The 16,318-nt window shown below is 42.2% G+C and overlaps 1 protein-coding gene across 7 annotated transcripts in view; it reads right to left on the reverse strand.

Annotated features, from left to right (window-relative positions):
* The window catches only part of MGA (MAX dimerization protein MGA), an 89,056-nt gene that overhangs the window by 17,208 nt on the left and 55,530 nt on the right, over nucleotides 1-16,318 (reverse strand). For all 7 annotated transcript variants that reach the window (XM_061611361.1, XM_061611359.1, XM_061611360.1 and 4 more), the window contains 4 exons: nucleotides 8,085-8,382; nucleotides 5,044-5,586; nucleotides 3,999-4,277; nucleotides 1,120-3,269 (listed from right to left, as the gene is read on the reverse strand). In XM_061611361.1, the coding sequence (XP_061467345.1) occupies nucleotides 1,120-3,269; nucleotides 3,999-4,277; nucleotides 5,044-5,586; nucleotides 8,085-8,382 (3,270 nt within the window). The remainder of the gene's footprint in view (nucleotides 1-1,119; nucleotides 3,270-3,998; nucleotides 4,278-5,043; nucleotides 5,587-8,084; nucleotides 8,383-16,318) is intronic.

Raw genomic sequence — 16,318 nt, forward strand, 5'->3', positions numbered from 1 at the left:
CTCCTATTGCACATACTGTTAAAATTAAGTCAGTTTTTTAAAAAGTAAGGTAAATATAACATTGATATCCAAACAATTAAGGCTGCAATCCAATACATGTCTACTCAGAAGCAAGCTCCATTGGGTTCAATGGGACCTTCTCCCACGTAACTGTGTATTGGATTGCTGGCTAAGCTGTGAACCACTGAAAAGGCAGAATCCATCAGTGTATAATTTTAACCTAATTAATTGATTAAATTTATATCCCGGCCTTCCTCCCAGATTCATCTGAAATATTGTATGACAATCGAAAACAATTTGATACTTAAAATACAAATAAATCAAAATGAAACTCAGAAAGAGCTTATCCTGAAATAAAAGGAAGTTAATAGTAGGGGAAGAAACCAATTAAAAATACCAATAAAAAGATGTTTGGGTATAATTATAGAAAAATGGATTTAAGATATCAGTAGTTTTTACAGCAACTACATTAAGCTTTCACTGCTGCATTTTTAAAGACATTTTGTTCCATCATGTACATGGAAGCTCACTACATCTTATGGTCTAAGTCCCTAAGACATTATCTGGGAAAACCAAAGGTCTCAATCATCCATCAAATAAGAAATCCACTGCTACTGCTGTAACTTTGTTTTTGAAATGGACAATTTGCTCAGTCATGCAACTCAAAATTAAAACAAAATCAATAATGTACATAAAAAGTGACTATTTTTCCACAGAAAATAGTCATTTTGAAAAGCAACCTATTAATGTTTGTGTAATTGGCCAAGAATTCTGTTCTGTGCTACTGAAATATTTTCTCCTTTATAAAGCAAAGATTTAAAACCATAATTACACCTCTGTTGGACTCTGTCTTGTTCTTATCTTTGTTCTTCCTTTCTACTACCTGCTCCGCTCTCCTCACATTACTATCTGTGGGTGAAGCTGTTTCCTCTCTTCCTTGAAACTTTTACTTACCTGAAAATCAATACATACATGTGATCACAAACTATCCAGGAATAGTACAAAATGGTGAGAGGAGAAAGAGGATATGCTGCATGCAAAATCCATATAAAACCAGCAGGTGTATTATCTTACGAAAATAATTTCACAACGGCTCATGTTTGTATTTTAAGGACTTACCAGTGTTTCAATATTCACTATATCTTCACTTTGATAGCCAGATGCTTCATCAACTATCTCATCTGCAGAATCATCGGTTTTTTCATCTTTTTCTGTATCATCCATGGTAATATCAATAATGGGCAGAGAATCCTTTCTATGATAGCTGGTTTTCAGGATATTCTGTTCTTCATATTTAGCAAATTTCTCCACAAGCGCATCAGCACCCATGGTATTTTTGTTTTCCAAAGCATCTGATTGCCTGGATATTTTACTAACTGGAACAAGGTCATCTTTTAAAGTTAAATTATCTCTGTGGAAACTAGTATTTCTTTTAGATGATAATTCTAGAGCACTATTCATGTATTTGTTTCCTTCTTCTCTATCCATCTCTGTTGTCACAGTGTGAACCCTTTCCTTCCAGTTCTGCCCTAGTAGTTTCTGATCTTCATTTTCCCAGGTACTCGGAAATGATTTCATTTTTTTCTCTGTACAACTGGTGTGTACCTTGTGTTTATTCCAAGGTTTCTGAAACTGTTCAATAATCATTTCCTCATCTATTTTTAACTGTTTATGTTCGATTCCTGAATCAGTAGCTGGACTTTGTGTTTGTTCAGAGTATGTTTGGTCGTCATTTAAGTTTTGTAACTGTGTGACTTTCTGCTCTTTTAATGTATTATGTGTGAGGACTGCAGTTTGACTACAATTCTCAGGAACAGGCACAGAACTGTATGAAACTTCGTTTGGGGCATCTTCCATCACTTCATCTTCCCCACACTTTATTTTCCCACTAATGAAGGAGTGGTCAGATGATGTTATCTCAGGCTCAAGGACGGGGTTATCATTTGATAATTCTTCCAAGATTTCTGCATCCTCCTTGGTTATCTCTGATGTAACAGCATTCTCGCCACATGTGATCTCTTCATAAGAGGGCTCTAAATGATTTTCTGGCAACTTATTTTCTTCTGGTTTGGAAATCGACATTATGATTTCCGACTCCATAGCCTCCACCTCTTGTAAGTATGCCATCTTTACTTCTGGCTTAACTGCACTGAACTCATCTTTCCGAGATGTGTTCTTTACCTCAAGGGATACAACTTGTTTCAAAATGGAACTTGGAACATTCTTCTGCTCTGGAAACTGTAGCAAGGCAAAACTGCCAGACTGAAGAGATAATAGATTATCTGCATTATTTTGTTGCCCACTGGTATTGGATATTATTTTAGAAACTGGAGTTGTCTGAGTCACCCCTGAAGGAGAAATTCTCAAAGTCAAACTGCCAGTCTGTGGAACAGGAACAGGTACTGCAGGAATGTCAGGCACTGACTGAGCAGATGAAATAGGAAGTGCAGGCACAGATCCAATCACCTGCAATGTCTGGTTTATAGGTGGAGCCACAGTTGAAGCAGAAGGGGCCTCAGCAGCAGGAAGCATGGCAGAAGTAGGAGACATGGACAACCTCAAAGAAGCACCAGTGGCAGGAACTTCAATGGCAGATGATGTAGACACAACAGAAGGGGGTGCAGATAACATTAAAGGAGCCTCATTAGTAGAGATTCTGGGTAACAGTGAAGTAGCTGTGGTGGTAGGGGACATGGGCATAGTAGAAGAGGTTTCATGCAAAATTGAAGGAGCTTCAGTGACAGAGGATGTGAATGAAACAGAAGGGGACACAGATAACATTGAAAGGGCCTCAGTGGTAGGGGTTCTGGGTAACACTGAAGTAGCTGTGGTGAAAGGGGGCATGGGCAAAGCAGAAAGGGCCTCAGCAATAGAGGGCACAGGCAAAACTGAAGAAGCTTCAGCAACAGGGGGCATAGGTGTAACAGATGGGGCTACAGACAACCCTAAAGGAACTCCAGCAGTAGGAGACACAGACAAAACTGAAGGTGCTTCAGGGGCAGAAGGTGTGGACAAAATGGGAGGCACAGATAACACTAAAGGGGCCTGGATGGTTGGGATTCCAGATAATACTGAAACAGCTGCTGTAGTTGAGGTACCAGGCAAAACAGAAGTGGCCTTTGTGGTTGCAGGGCCAGACAATGTAGGAGTTGCAGACAGAACTGAAGTAGCCATTGTGGTTGGGGTCACTGATGGAACCACAGAGGACTGACCTACAGATACCTCAGGAGGTTTAGAAGGGCTTGGCAACCGGATTCCTACAACGGATCCTGTAACAAAGTGAGAAACACTATTGCTAAAACTTGTCACATACTAACTAGTTTTTGTCTGATGAAAGTAACAATATTCTGTGCATGCTCCATTATTAAAGAAAAAACACTTGTTTTGTTTTTGGCTTATTACTTATGGTTTGTTTGGAGAGAAACAAACCATGAGCCTGGATTCAAACACATGACAAACTGAACTCTGGCTTTTTTCCTGGCATTGCAGTAGCAGCAGCATCAGGGGAGAAGAAAAACAAGCACTGTATTAGCTAATACTGAAGGACTGAATTAGCACTAGAACCCTATACGGTCATATTATATTGAAGTTTAGTTTTAACTACAGTTGTCCTGTGGACCTAGAGTGCAACAAGCCTTCTTAGTGGTTTTGGCCCAATTATTAGAATGCTCTCCTGAGGGAGGCTTGCCTGACACAAACTCTGATGTCTTTAAAATGGCCTACATGTACTGCTTAATTTAACCAGGACTTTTATTTTATGCTGCTTGTATCTGCTGCTCTGATTTTACTACTACTGTTGCTGTGATGTATTTAATCTTGTATTTGTGACCTGCCCTAGAAACATTTTGTGTTAAAAGAGCAGCATATGAATAGTAATTAAAATTTAAAAACTATTTTTAGGTACATAAAAAATAGATATACAGTGATATGAAACTATGTTTCTTACAGTATTTAACTGCTCTATCTCAGAAAAAAATAAGATTTGCAGCATTCTGTACCTGGATTACGGAATATTACAGGTGATAAATTGGGCTGAGGTCCTGCAGGTTGGAGTTGATGCAGGGGAACAAGCTGGATAATCTGCCCATTAGGATGTCGGTAGAGATTCACACCACCAGGATTCCTTAGAGGCTGCAAAATCATTCTTTTCCCCTGGGCAACTTGCATGTTTTGCTGAGGTCGCAAAGTAGGAGAACCTTGATGTACTGGAATCAAAAGCAGCTGTGGTCCCATACGTTTCTCTGCTCCAGGAGACAATCCCGGAGGACTTGTAGTACCTGCCATATTAGAAAATAACACTCTTCCTAACAAAGTCTTATTTATACAGCAAGATTTACAGACAATTTTATAAAGCACAACACAGACGCATCCATGGGAAGAGATCAAAATTCCACCCATTCCCATGTTGTTTCCAATAGATGCCTGCCAGATGTTTCTGAGAAGCTTACAAGCACATCATAAAGCTTCTGCTGTTGTTCCTAGCAACTATTCCTTACTTCCCCAGCTAGAGGCAACTTTCCAAAAGCAAACATGGGCTTGAGAGCATACAAACCTATTTCAAATAGTCAGTTAAAAATATTCCCCAGTACTTCTCTCTCTATACACAAGCAAATCTATGCTAATAGACTAAAGCCTTCTTTCTTCTGAACCAAAATGTTCATACCCTCAAGGAAGTCTTTTTGCATCAATCTGTCTATCAAAGACTTCCAGTACAGCTAGAATGGAGCCACTGCACCGTGCAGAGTATAAATATGAGGGTGGGGATGGCAACAAAACCAGGAAAATTTGGAAAAGGAACTGTAACACCACCACCACTGGAAGCCTTTTCTTTTTACTGAAAAATTTGAAATTTTGGGAAATGTTGAGAAAACTCATGTGAGGTATTTTCCACTTTGAAATAAGTGAAATGCTTTTTAAGGCAAGGCTTTACTCATTCAAAATGTTTGTCACATACTCCTATCCCTCATAGCAGACTTCTCAAGTGACAGGTGCATGGACCAGCAGGTATGTGAAACAAGAACTGGTCATCAGTAGAAATCTTACCTGGTTTTTGATTTGAGAAAGGACTTTTGGGAACTCCTGAAGGTCCAGGAGCAACACAGCTGATTGACGACATTGGTGCGGTCACTGTGGCCATCGATGCAGTTGTGGTTAAGACTGTAGACAGAGATGTTGTACAAACTGGAACACTGACTGGTGATGTGCCTACTCCAGACTTAACAAAAGTGATGTTTGCAATTGATGTAGCAATTCCAGGTGATTTTGCTATTTTAACTGGAGCCCTAGTAGCTGTAGTTGATACAGTCCTATTTTCAGGTTTTCCAACAGCATTTGCTATAGCAGCGCCAGAGGAATAGACAGCTTTATTACATGGTGAAGAGTTAGATGCAGTTACAGCAAGTGATGCCACAGTACTAGCAGAAGCAACTGTTGTTGTCCCAGCAGAGAGTGGTGTAGATTTGATATTAAATTTCTGTGGTCCTGTCAAAGGTTGGGATGTTCTTGTTCCAGGAATCTTCTGATGTAGAGCCCCAACAGCACTTATAACCAACTGAGAGGCCACACTATGTAGTAATGGCCGAGCAGCTAAAAAAAAATATTGTCAAAGGTGTTCTATTAAAGGTGTTCACCTTGTTTTTTCCACAACATATAACAGCACTCAACACACAACATACACTAAAGTCTCACCTTCCTAATTAATACTCGTTTGTTATACTGCCTCTTACCCTTCATCCTGTAGTACAAAGACCTCAACTCCTGCAGTCTCAAATCCCCCCGAAACGATCAACATGGATTCAGCTGCACCCTTTCCATGGCATGTGCTTCCTATGAACCTACTCGCCAGCTTTCCAAAGCAACTATGGCACCCAATTTCAGCTCAGGGGAAGAGCATGATACAGTTTCCCGAGTTCAAGGCATTCCATCCTCAGGAATCATTTGAGCAGTGAAGGGTGCTCCAAAACTTTTGAGGGGAATCAGACTAGCCAGAGGAAATATGCCACAGGCACCAACTGAATTCCTAGTGATTAGTTCAGGAGGCCTAGGCTGACATAGCCTGTCCAAGAAAAGGGCTGAGTTCTTACTTCATATAGAGCACCACAAAGCACAGCCATCTTCTAACCCCTTCTCTCCCCTATACCTTCTAGACTCTATCACCAATCACAGAAAAACAAGTGGGGACCCAGTTCTCCCCTTGAGATGAGAGATACTCAATTGATCTTAGCCCTTGAACCAGTAACTAAAGAGCTTGGACTAACCCAAGGTGGAAGGAGTAGTAAAGTGAGGTTAAGGTGTGGTTGAAAGAGGGACGGTAGTGAACAGGGAAGCAGGAGACAGTCAGGTTCATTATTTGTTTTTCTCCAAACACACCATGAACAGAACCATAGTCCAGCATTCTGTTGTTATTTATTAGATTTCTAACCCACCCTTCACCATAAGGTCCCAGGGCAGCTTGCAACAATATAATATAAAAACAGATAAAATAGTCACTAACACAAAAACAAGTAAAGTTTTAATCAGCAGAGAACAACGGCTTAACAAAATGCCTATTGGAACCAGCAAGCAGAACCCAAGTGCAACAGCACTCTCCACACTTGTGATTCCCAGCAACTGATATTCAGAGGCATACTGCTTCCAACAGTGGAGGTAGCACATTACAATCATGGCTAGCACCCAAAATTTGCCTAATCTTTTAAATAATGCTTGTGATTTGTTTAGGAAACAAATCACAAGTCTGAGTTCTGGGTGACACATTCTATCAGACTATGTCTTGCTTCCCAGCAGAGTGGCAGCAGCATGAGCAGAAGAGGGGCAAAGTGCCTGTTATTTCAGGAATATGCTGCACATTCACGTTAAACCACAGTTTATTTTAAATGTTCTTGGCTTTCTTAGAATGTAAGAGGAGCCCTACTGGATGTGTGAACCAGGTTACAACATTTCTAGTTGAATTTCATCATTTGCAAGAAAAGCAAACACAACGGAGTTCTTTCAGCTTAATGAAAGTAGATATATTAAAGAAATAAAAATCTAATTTCACATTACCTTGTGTTTACAATAAGGACATTTTAACATTTAGCCAACAGATATAAAATCAGAGGTGGCTGTTTAAGAGTTATTGGGCTTGGATGCTACACTATGGTCACATCTACACCATGCATACATGTAGTACATGGATTCCCCCGAAGAATACTGGTACCTGTAGGTTACCTTTCACAGTGCTATAATTCCCAGCACCCTCAACAAACTACAGTTCCCAGAATTCTTTGGGGGAAGCCATGTGCTCTAAATGTATGGTGTGGGTATAGCTTAGAGTCACTGTGTAACCTTAAGTGAATTAGCTGCAGTGAGCCTCAGGTTCACATACTCTGCTTTCTCCTTTGACATAGCTGCAAGGTGTTCAGTAGCTTTTGCTCCCATTTTAAATTAACTACAGCTTACCATGTCACCCAAACTCAGACTAAGTCATCAGTCTTAACTATGGTTAATTGAAACAAGCCAATGCCAAACCAGTTTATAAAGCTGGCTTGTTTTAACTAATCATAGTTAAGATTAATCATAGCTGCCTGGTTTGCATGTCACACTAAGCCAAACTTAGTGAGACCATATGAGAGTGCGGGCTCCCAAAGAGGAGCTTTCAGACATTTTGCTCCTCCCCAGTGATCTTTGCTGCTGCATGCCATCCAAACCTGGGCTCATGGTTAAGGTCTCTCCAGACTAACCATGAGCCATAAACAACCTTGGTTTACTATGCTTGAAGCATATGGCATATGATGAGCCAGGTTATGCAACCATGATTTGAAGCTGTCTTAATATCCTGGCTTGTTCCAGAGTTTCCTGGTTCAGAAGAAACTGAAACTTTTCTGGCTTGTTTGTTGACTGGCAGATGGGCTGTTTTCATACGTCAGCTATAAGAACATCCAAACCAGCCTATTCTCATAACACTGGTATAATAAACCATGGTTTAGCATTTCGTCTGAACTCAGCCAGTGATACTGCAGGATAGAAATAAGTATGAATACTATACTTACACATTCCATTGTATGCTTCAGACAGTTTAATACACAAAAAATAAGGTTTCAACCTACCTATCTGCCTTTGTGCTGAAGCATGAGCATTTGGTGACGTTGCAGTAGAAGCTGATGTAGTGTTACTGGAAAGTGGTGCTTTGGAAGTTTCTGTTGTGGGCACTTTAGTTGACTGTGGCTCAGAAGCAGCAAGCCCAACATTGGATGCTACTTTGGAGATCACAGTACTGACTGTTGAGAGGTCAAGCATTGTTGGTCGTAGCCTGCCTGTGATATAGGCAGCTAGTCGATTGGCTGGATGTAATGCTCCCATTTGGCCCAAAAGCAGTTTAGCTTGAGGATAATTTTTACCATTAACCTGCAATAGAAAGAAAAAACATGCAGATGCTTGCTAACCTTGCTTTTTCAACAATGCCTGGGATCCAAAGCTTACACAAGGGGTTCTGTTTTATTTCTCCCCGCCCCCCCTTCAACAGTTGTTGTCCCAATGCCACAAACTGTGTTTAAAATTTCCTTCAGTTTTAAAAGGTTGCCCAGTGAGCTCAATGGACAAATGGGGATTTGAACTTGGGTTTTCACCATCCTAGTCCAAGACTCAGCCTAACCATTACATAGGGTCTCTCAAAATAAAAGTTCTCTTTCTGAGTAAACCAACCTAATGCTACACAAGTTTACAATCTGTTCAATGGGGCTTACTCCCAATTTACAGGATTCTAGCCTTGGTTCCAAAAACCTTGGAGTGCTATGTTTTCCTAGGAGAGGGAGTTAAGAGGTTCCCAACTGACCACTCCCCTACTCTGCAGATCAGGCTATAACCTCTATGAATCCAGCATAATTTGACTAGCATGTATTATATACAGAGAATGACTACTGGCCAGTGCCAATGGGTGATATCCAACCAAGTCATATTCAGAATGAAAATGGAAATGGACTGCCTTCAAGTTGATCCTGACTTATGGCTACCCTATGAATAGGGTTTTCATGGTAAGCGGTATTCAGAGGGGGTTTACCATTGCCTCCCTCTGAGGCTAGTCCTCCCCAGCTGGATAGGGCCTGCTCAGCTTGCCACAGCTGCACAAACCAGCCACTTCCTTGTCCACAACTGCCAGCTGAGGGCAACTGTGCTCCTTGGGACTATGCAGCTTGCCCACGGCTGCACAGGTGGCAGGGCATGTAACCCGAGCCACTCACTGTGGGGTGATCTTTAGCTGGCCCTTGACACCCAGGAGACACGAGCGGGGATTTGAACTCACAGACTCTGGATTCTTAGCCAGGCTCTCCTCCCCACTGTGCTATATTCAGATTAGACCCATTGAAATTAATGGACAAGTTATTTAAGTCCATTAATTTGAATTGGTCTTCTTTGAATATGACTGAAACTGGATATCACCCAATATTTTCAAGTTTAAAGTGCATAATAATTGGGTTAATTCACACACTGACCCAGTTTGCATTTAACAATAAGCCAAACCATGGCAAAGCATGAATGGGTGCACATACGAGTACTCACAGAAAAAAAAATCACAATTGCTTTGACGTAGCATTATATCTGTTCTCTGTTATTTGAAGACTGTGCAAGCTCACAACATGTTCTCAATATTTCCTTTTTTTCTGGTTTGCTTAACTATAATTTAATGTCTGAATTGGGCAAGCTAGATCATTTGTCCTAACTGGGAATTTGCCTCCAAACCATGGTTTGCAAACCCATTTCAAATCATGCTTTGGCAGCAATTCCCAGTTAGCATAAACCATAAAGATTGTTTGATGTGGATGTCACATCAAATTATGGTTAAAGAAAATCAGAAAGAGGGAGAGAGAATTTGAGATTAACCTGTTAGCTCTGCCCCCTCAACAGCACAGGGGTTGTATACTTGTGCAAGCAACATGTTTATGTTTCTTACATACATTTCCCAAAAGAAAACCAATGTCACCTTACAAAAATTGATTTTGAGTTTCAGTGTTTCAAAATAAAATATACAGAAATATCATACAGAAGAAAATTACAATGTACCATTTGTAATTCAGTAATATGAGACCATTGGTCAAGGATCTGAATACTTTTATAAGGCACTGTATATTCATGTGTGCACTCTATTATTTGGAAATATGTCTCAAAAAAAGTACCAAGATTCTATGCCTTTTTTGGGCTAACCCAACATCTCCATAGTCTCTTGGGCTTTCTAGAACTAGACCCTAAACTGGGTAACTTTCATGTGAATACAACATTTTTATCTGCTTAACTTCAGCGGGGTGGGTGGGTGGGGAAGATGCAGGCTTCTCACTCCTGCCTTAAGAGTGGCTTCGGCCAGATAGGCGGCCTAAAAATTAAATTATTATTATTATTATTAAGTGCTCATGTTTGGTGAGGGCTTGAGAACCACATTTTGTCTTGGAACCTGATGGAGAGTGGTAGGATTCAACAGCATAGCCAGCTTGAGGGAAGGCTTTCCAGGGTGTCTCAGGATACTTACCAATGCTGAAACCTGTTTCTGTAGAGTGGCAGGTCTAGGTTGTTGACAAGGCCATCTCCAATACTTGCTGATAGTGTATGTCTGATTACTTAGTGGCACAGGGGAAGAAACACTTTCCAGTTGAAGTTGTAAGGCCTGTTGGTAGAGGAATGTCTAGATACTAAACAGAGGGTTCGACTCTTGATGAATGACCCTGGTGGGTCAGGATGCTCCACTCAAGACTCCAAGTGGTCAATCTCTAAAGCCTCAGATCTTGATGAAGCAGAGGGCCTTGAAACAGCAGATATGCTTTGGCTAGAAGGACCAAGATCTTCTGTTGACAGGTTCACATGGTCTGAATACCATGAGTATTTTGGCCATCTTGGAGCAATTAGGATAACCTCTGCCTGCTGTTCCTGAATCTTCCTGACCACCTGATGAATGAGGTATAGAGGCAAAAAGGCATACAAAAGTTCTCTTGGGCCATTCTGCTGTCAACCTTAGACACTATCTGTTTGATGGTGATGTAGACTCAGAATAATTTTTTCCAAACTTGGAAATGAGACTCCATAGTTGGAGACAGTATGCTGCCAAATACCAGTTGCTGGAAACCACAGCACTCAGGCCCTGCTTGTGGGCTTTCCAAGGGCAGCTAATTGGCCACTGTGAGAACAGACTAGATGGGTCACTGGCCTGATCCAGCAGGCTCTTCTTAAGTTCTTACGACTGTTGAATATTGTATAATGTAGCCTATCTGCCTCATCTAGGCTTTGCTGGCTATGCCAGTCCATTTGAGGTATTCTGCTTTGATGAACTAGAGGTATTATTGCCCAGAAAAGATGTCTGGGTAGGTGCCCTTGATCTGTTGAGATAGGCTACTGTGTTGTTCATTTTAATCAACATACGTTTACTGCCGCCTCGGCAAAACAAAGTAAGGCCAGTCTGATGACCCTGAGCTCCAAAACTTTAACACTCCTCCCAATTTTTCTCAGGACTACAACTCCTGGGTGCATACTCCTTGCCCCTGTAATGGGTTCCCCAGCCACTCACTGATATCTATAGTTAGAATAACTCAGTTGGTTCTGAATGGGAATTCCCCACTTTCAAGTGAACTAGGAAGGACCATCACCTGTGAGGTTCCCACCTGACCAGGACCCCAGGGTGATCTCCTCTAACAAGCAATACACCATAAAAAACCAACACAAGCTAGGGACCTGGAAGAGCGCACTATAGTTCTTAGGCAGCCTCAAGGACATCTGGCCTGCCCACCACATACAAGAATCTCTTCAACCACATCCCAAACCCTCTCTTGTCCCGATTCTCCCCCTTCATGCCCTGGACCCTCAAGAGCGAAGGCAGCAGTTGACGTGGTGGGGAGACCAGAGTAGGCATAGGAGTGCTCATTTTGCTGCCAGGAGGCTTGATTGCCAGAGAACTTCTCCAGAGGAAGGAGAAGTCAGAGAAGACTCAGCAGATGACCTGGAAAGGAAGAGCCTGGCAATGAGCATATAAATCTGTTTCTCCTGGGCTCTTGCTGGGACAAAAGCTCCCTACAGAATTCTCTTCTCCAGTTTCAGCTTCCACTAAAGCTCCCTTGCTCAGCTCCTGCTCCAGCAGTAGGTGATGGTCAGGCACCAGTTGAACAATCACAACACCTTAAGATGAACCAAGATCTCGGGCTTTAAGTTGCTGATAATCTGCAACTGGAATCCAGGAGAAATGTCTGGATATTGCCCAAAGGTAAGGTGGATAGGGGCTGCAGACAGGACCAGTTTTTTGTTGAATCCATTCTACTAGAATTCTCCTGCATCTCCCTGGGTTGAGTATCACTTCCAGGTGAATCAGTACTTGAGATAAAACCGGAGTATTCTTTTAGGTGATATGAGAATCATGCTATTGTAGTATGGAAACCATCTATACATTAATTTTATTATTTCCATTTATGTACCACTCTTTGTACAAGATCGAAGCAATTCACAGAATATATACAAGAGAAAAAAAACAAAACAGAATACATTAAACTAGCCAAAACTATCTCACAACTTCAGAGTAACAGCAAGACAATACCTTCCAACAGACTGTTCAAGAAGTCAGGGTTCAGAGTGCAATTACACACCCAACATCAGAGGATCCAAAAGCCTGGGTAAAGAGATGTGCCTTCAGTAACTGTCAAAATTAAAACACTGATGATACCTGATATGTCTTCAGAAGCAAGGAGTTCTACAAAAAAGGGACCAGCATTAAGAAGGGCCTTGCCCAGATCACCACCTTCTGGGCCTTACCCAACACTGGAAGCCCAACAAGGGTCTCCAAAGTTCTCAAAGGCTGGACTGGCATATACAAAGAAGTGTTCCATCAAGTGTTCGAACCAAGCCTTATAAATTAACATCAAAATCTTAATTTGGGTTTGGAAGCAAATAGGCAACCATTGTAGCTCACAAGGTGTAATGCAACTCCAAATTTGCATGCTGTTCAGTAATCAAGCGACAGCATTCTGCACCAGCTGTAACTTCTGAACCATCAATGCAGCCCTCTAGTGTGGGCAAAATGAAGGAATGTTATTTCCTGTCCTTATAAGGATGTGTAAGTGGGCCTCAGTAAAATCAATCAATGTCAGATGACTTCCATGTCAGAGGTAGGCCAGGACAGAGTACAACGTCTGCATCTGGAACTTGCATTTGTAGAGACGACGACTGACTGGGATTGAGCGCCCATTATGGTCCTAGTATCCTAATTCTTCAGGATGGTGAAGACAATCAAAAATATCCTATGCCGTTGGGTCTTAGAAAGGAGCAGGTTTGATGGCTTCTTTTGCAGAAAGTGACAAATTTCTAAGGAGATTCTTTCATGTTTGTAAGGGCTGCTAGAGATTGGGACAGGGAAGAATTTGTCAGAAGATCTTGTGGATGGCATATCCCAATATCACCATCTCTAAGACCCAACAACCGGAAGTGAAATCTTTCCAAACTTCTGCAAATCTCAAAAGCAGGCCTCACATGGAACTGCGAATTGAGAATAGGTATGTTATGCTGCATTTCTCACTGACAACCTTAAGACAGTTGACCTTGGGCTTCCGTTATTGCCATCTTGGCGTGGGGCCCCCAAGAGGTTGCGCTTTTGAGAAGGAAGCGTTGTAGAAATAAAAAAGGCATGAGGCTGCTAGGTGGCCACTTTCTTGTGAACAGTGGACATGGCTTTTTTCTCAGATTTCCTCCAGGACAGCCTCCAGAGGGTCATCAAAGGATTTCTTCAAATCATCTTTTGTTTCAATATTTTTAAATGTTTATCGGGAATGTGCTGGCAAAGCAGATCCCTGTAGAAAGGAGACTCAACTCTCTGCTTCATGGTGAACATGAAGCTCAATTTTGTTGGGTACTGTCTTGCCAACACACTCCCTGCAAGGAACATTCTAGTGCAACAGACCCTTCCCCCACCCCGCAGCCCAATTTTGACAGGTTGGTGGGACCACCCACCTACCAGTCACCTAAAATCATCATGATCCCTATCTAGAGAGAGTATAATGAGACATTCTCTAGGAAGGCTGTGGGAAGGAAAACATTCCATAGAACAGCTCTCTTTGTGAGGGTGGTATTTTCCAGGATCTCATTCATCCAGGTAAAAAATGGCCAGCACTATCATTGAGACCTTAAGAGCCACAAAAGACACCTCAAAACCTCTTTGCAAGATGGCTTCTGCTTTATGTCATGTTTTACTGGTATCTAATCCAAGTCTGAATGCAAGAGTACCTTAGAGATAAGACCTGAAACTGTGGCATGCACTCTGGATGTGACCAGCTCTTAGAGCATGACATCTGGGAGATGGTAAAAATGGTCAGAAAAGTGATGTTGCAATTTAGGTTTTGAAGGCTTGGCCCATTACTTGTGGAGAACATCAAAGCTTGCTGAGAATGGTAGCACAGAGGGACAGGCTGAAGCGATAACTAATTGGTTAATCCTGATCCAATAAGGAAAAATGGAGAATGTACATGGCCCCCATCAGGAGACAGGGAAGCTATCCTAAGGGAAGAGTCTGTGGGTTTTCCCCAAGTTGTTTCACCTTCTGAGAACGCACTGCTCTCCCCACCTGAATTATATGCTTTCATCTGGCAGGAGCCCCCAGAGCCAGATGGATAAGCTGAAGTATCTAATAGCATGGAGAACGGACTGTTGGTCTCACTGGAAAGGTGGTTTTCTCAGGTATCATGATATCAAGTGGGCTATAGCGCCATCTAGCATCCAAAGGCAGGAGTGCAGAGGAATCAAGACCAGGGTTGCTTCTTCTGGTGGTCCACAGTTCATTCCAGATGAGACCAAAGAAAACCCTCTTGACAGCAGTCACATGGAGAGCAGATGAAACAAAAGAAACAGACAACTGCACAAGCAAAGGAGCAGCCATAGCCCGGAACATATACAACAGTCACGACTCACTGAAAACTTTATACATTCAACCAAACAAGGGATGCCTTAGCATTAAGTACATATAAGAAAGCTAATAAACAAACACGAACTCAAAGGCAGCCCGCATCAGTGAGGGTCGTGATGGCATGTAATCTGGGAAAACCTCCTTTCAGATGAGACCAACGGTCCATTTTCACCAGGTAGCATGCCATCAAGTGGGATGTACCAAAGCAGACCTAGTAGGGAGGGGCCACACCACTGCCCACACTACTACTTGTTGTAGGACACACCTCCCAAATGAGGCATCAGCAGAGGCATAACAGTCTAATTTACAGTCCTCCTTTAATGAGTCTGGGGTTGACCATGCAGCTCTGCAAATGTCACGAGAGGTGCATTAGTTGCAAATGCAGTCATGGTGGTTGCAGTTCTGGTAGACTGTGCCATGATATTGCAAGGCACCAGAAACTTGAGTGACTCATAGGCACATAGCCAACAAAATAAGGTGGACTTTGAGAACCTTCCCCCCATTCTTGGGTGAAAAGATAAAAATAAGGATTCAGTTAGTCAAATGTCCTGGGTATGAACTAAATAAACCTTAAGGACTCTGTCGACATCTAAGGAATGTCATGCTTTTTCCTTCAGATGGACAGAACTGGGACAAATTGATGGCAGTACAATGTCCAGTATAATGATAGCAATATAATGAAACATGAAACTTACTTTAGGTCTAAAGGACAGGTCAAGACATAAACTGACAGTCCTTATGAAAGACACAAACATGGCAGGCTGAGGACAGTGCTCCCAACTCTGACATTCACCTAGCCGAGGTGATGGCCACTAGAAAAAGGACCTTAAAAGGAAGGACTGACAAAGGCACCATTCTGAGTGGCTCAAAAGGGGGTCACTGCAATGCTTGCAGCACCTTCTTGTAAGCTCCAGGACAGAAAGTGGAGAGAGTGCTTGACCAGAGGATGAGACCCACTAGAAACCTGTGAAGGATTTACTGATAGACGAAATAGCTGATGCCTGGCGATGCAAGGTGCTGGGCTTGAGTCCCATCTTCAAGCCTTTATGAAGGAACTGCAGAACCTGTTGCACAGTAGCTCTGGAAGCTGGAGACTGTGGCAGCCACACCAGCTGGAAAACGCAGACCATGTACTCTGGTAAATTCAAACAACAGGCAGTCGTCTAGAGACCAGGATGGTATCAATGACCTCCTGTGATAGACCTGTATGGATTACCTATCTCAGCTCAAATGCCAAGCCGTCAGACTCAACCAGTCAGGATCCAGATGCCAGATCGGACCTTGAGAGAAGGTCCAGCCTTTGCAGTAGTCTCTAAGGATCGGTGACTGATACAGACAGAAGTTTGGAGAACCATGGGCGACGTGGCCAACATGGGGCAAGGAACACTATCTGAGCGTGTTTGCGCCAAAGCTTTCTCAGAG

Source organism: Rhineura floridana, chromosome 2, assembly GCF_030035675.1.
Source record: "Rhineura floridana isolate rRhiFlo1 chromosome 2, rRhiFlo1.hap2, whole genome shotgun sequence".
Taxonomy (NCBI): domain Eukaryota; kingdom Metazoa; phylum Chordata; class Lepidosauria; order Squamata; family Rhineuridae; genus Rhineura; species Rhineura floridana.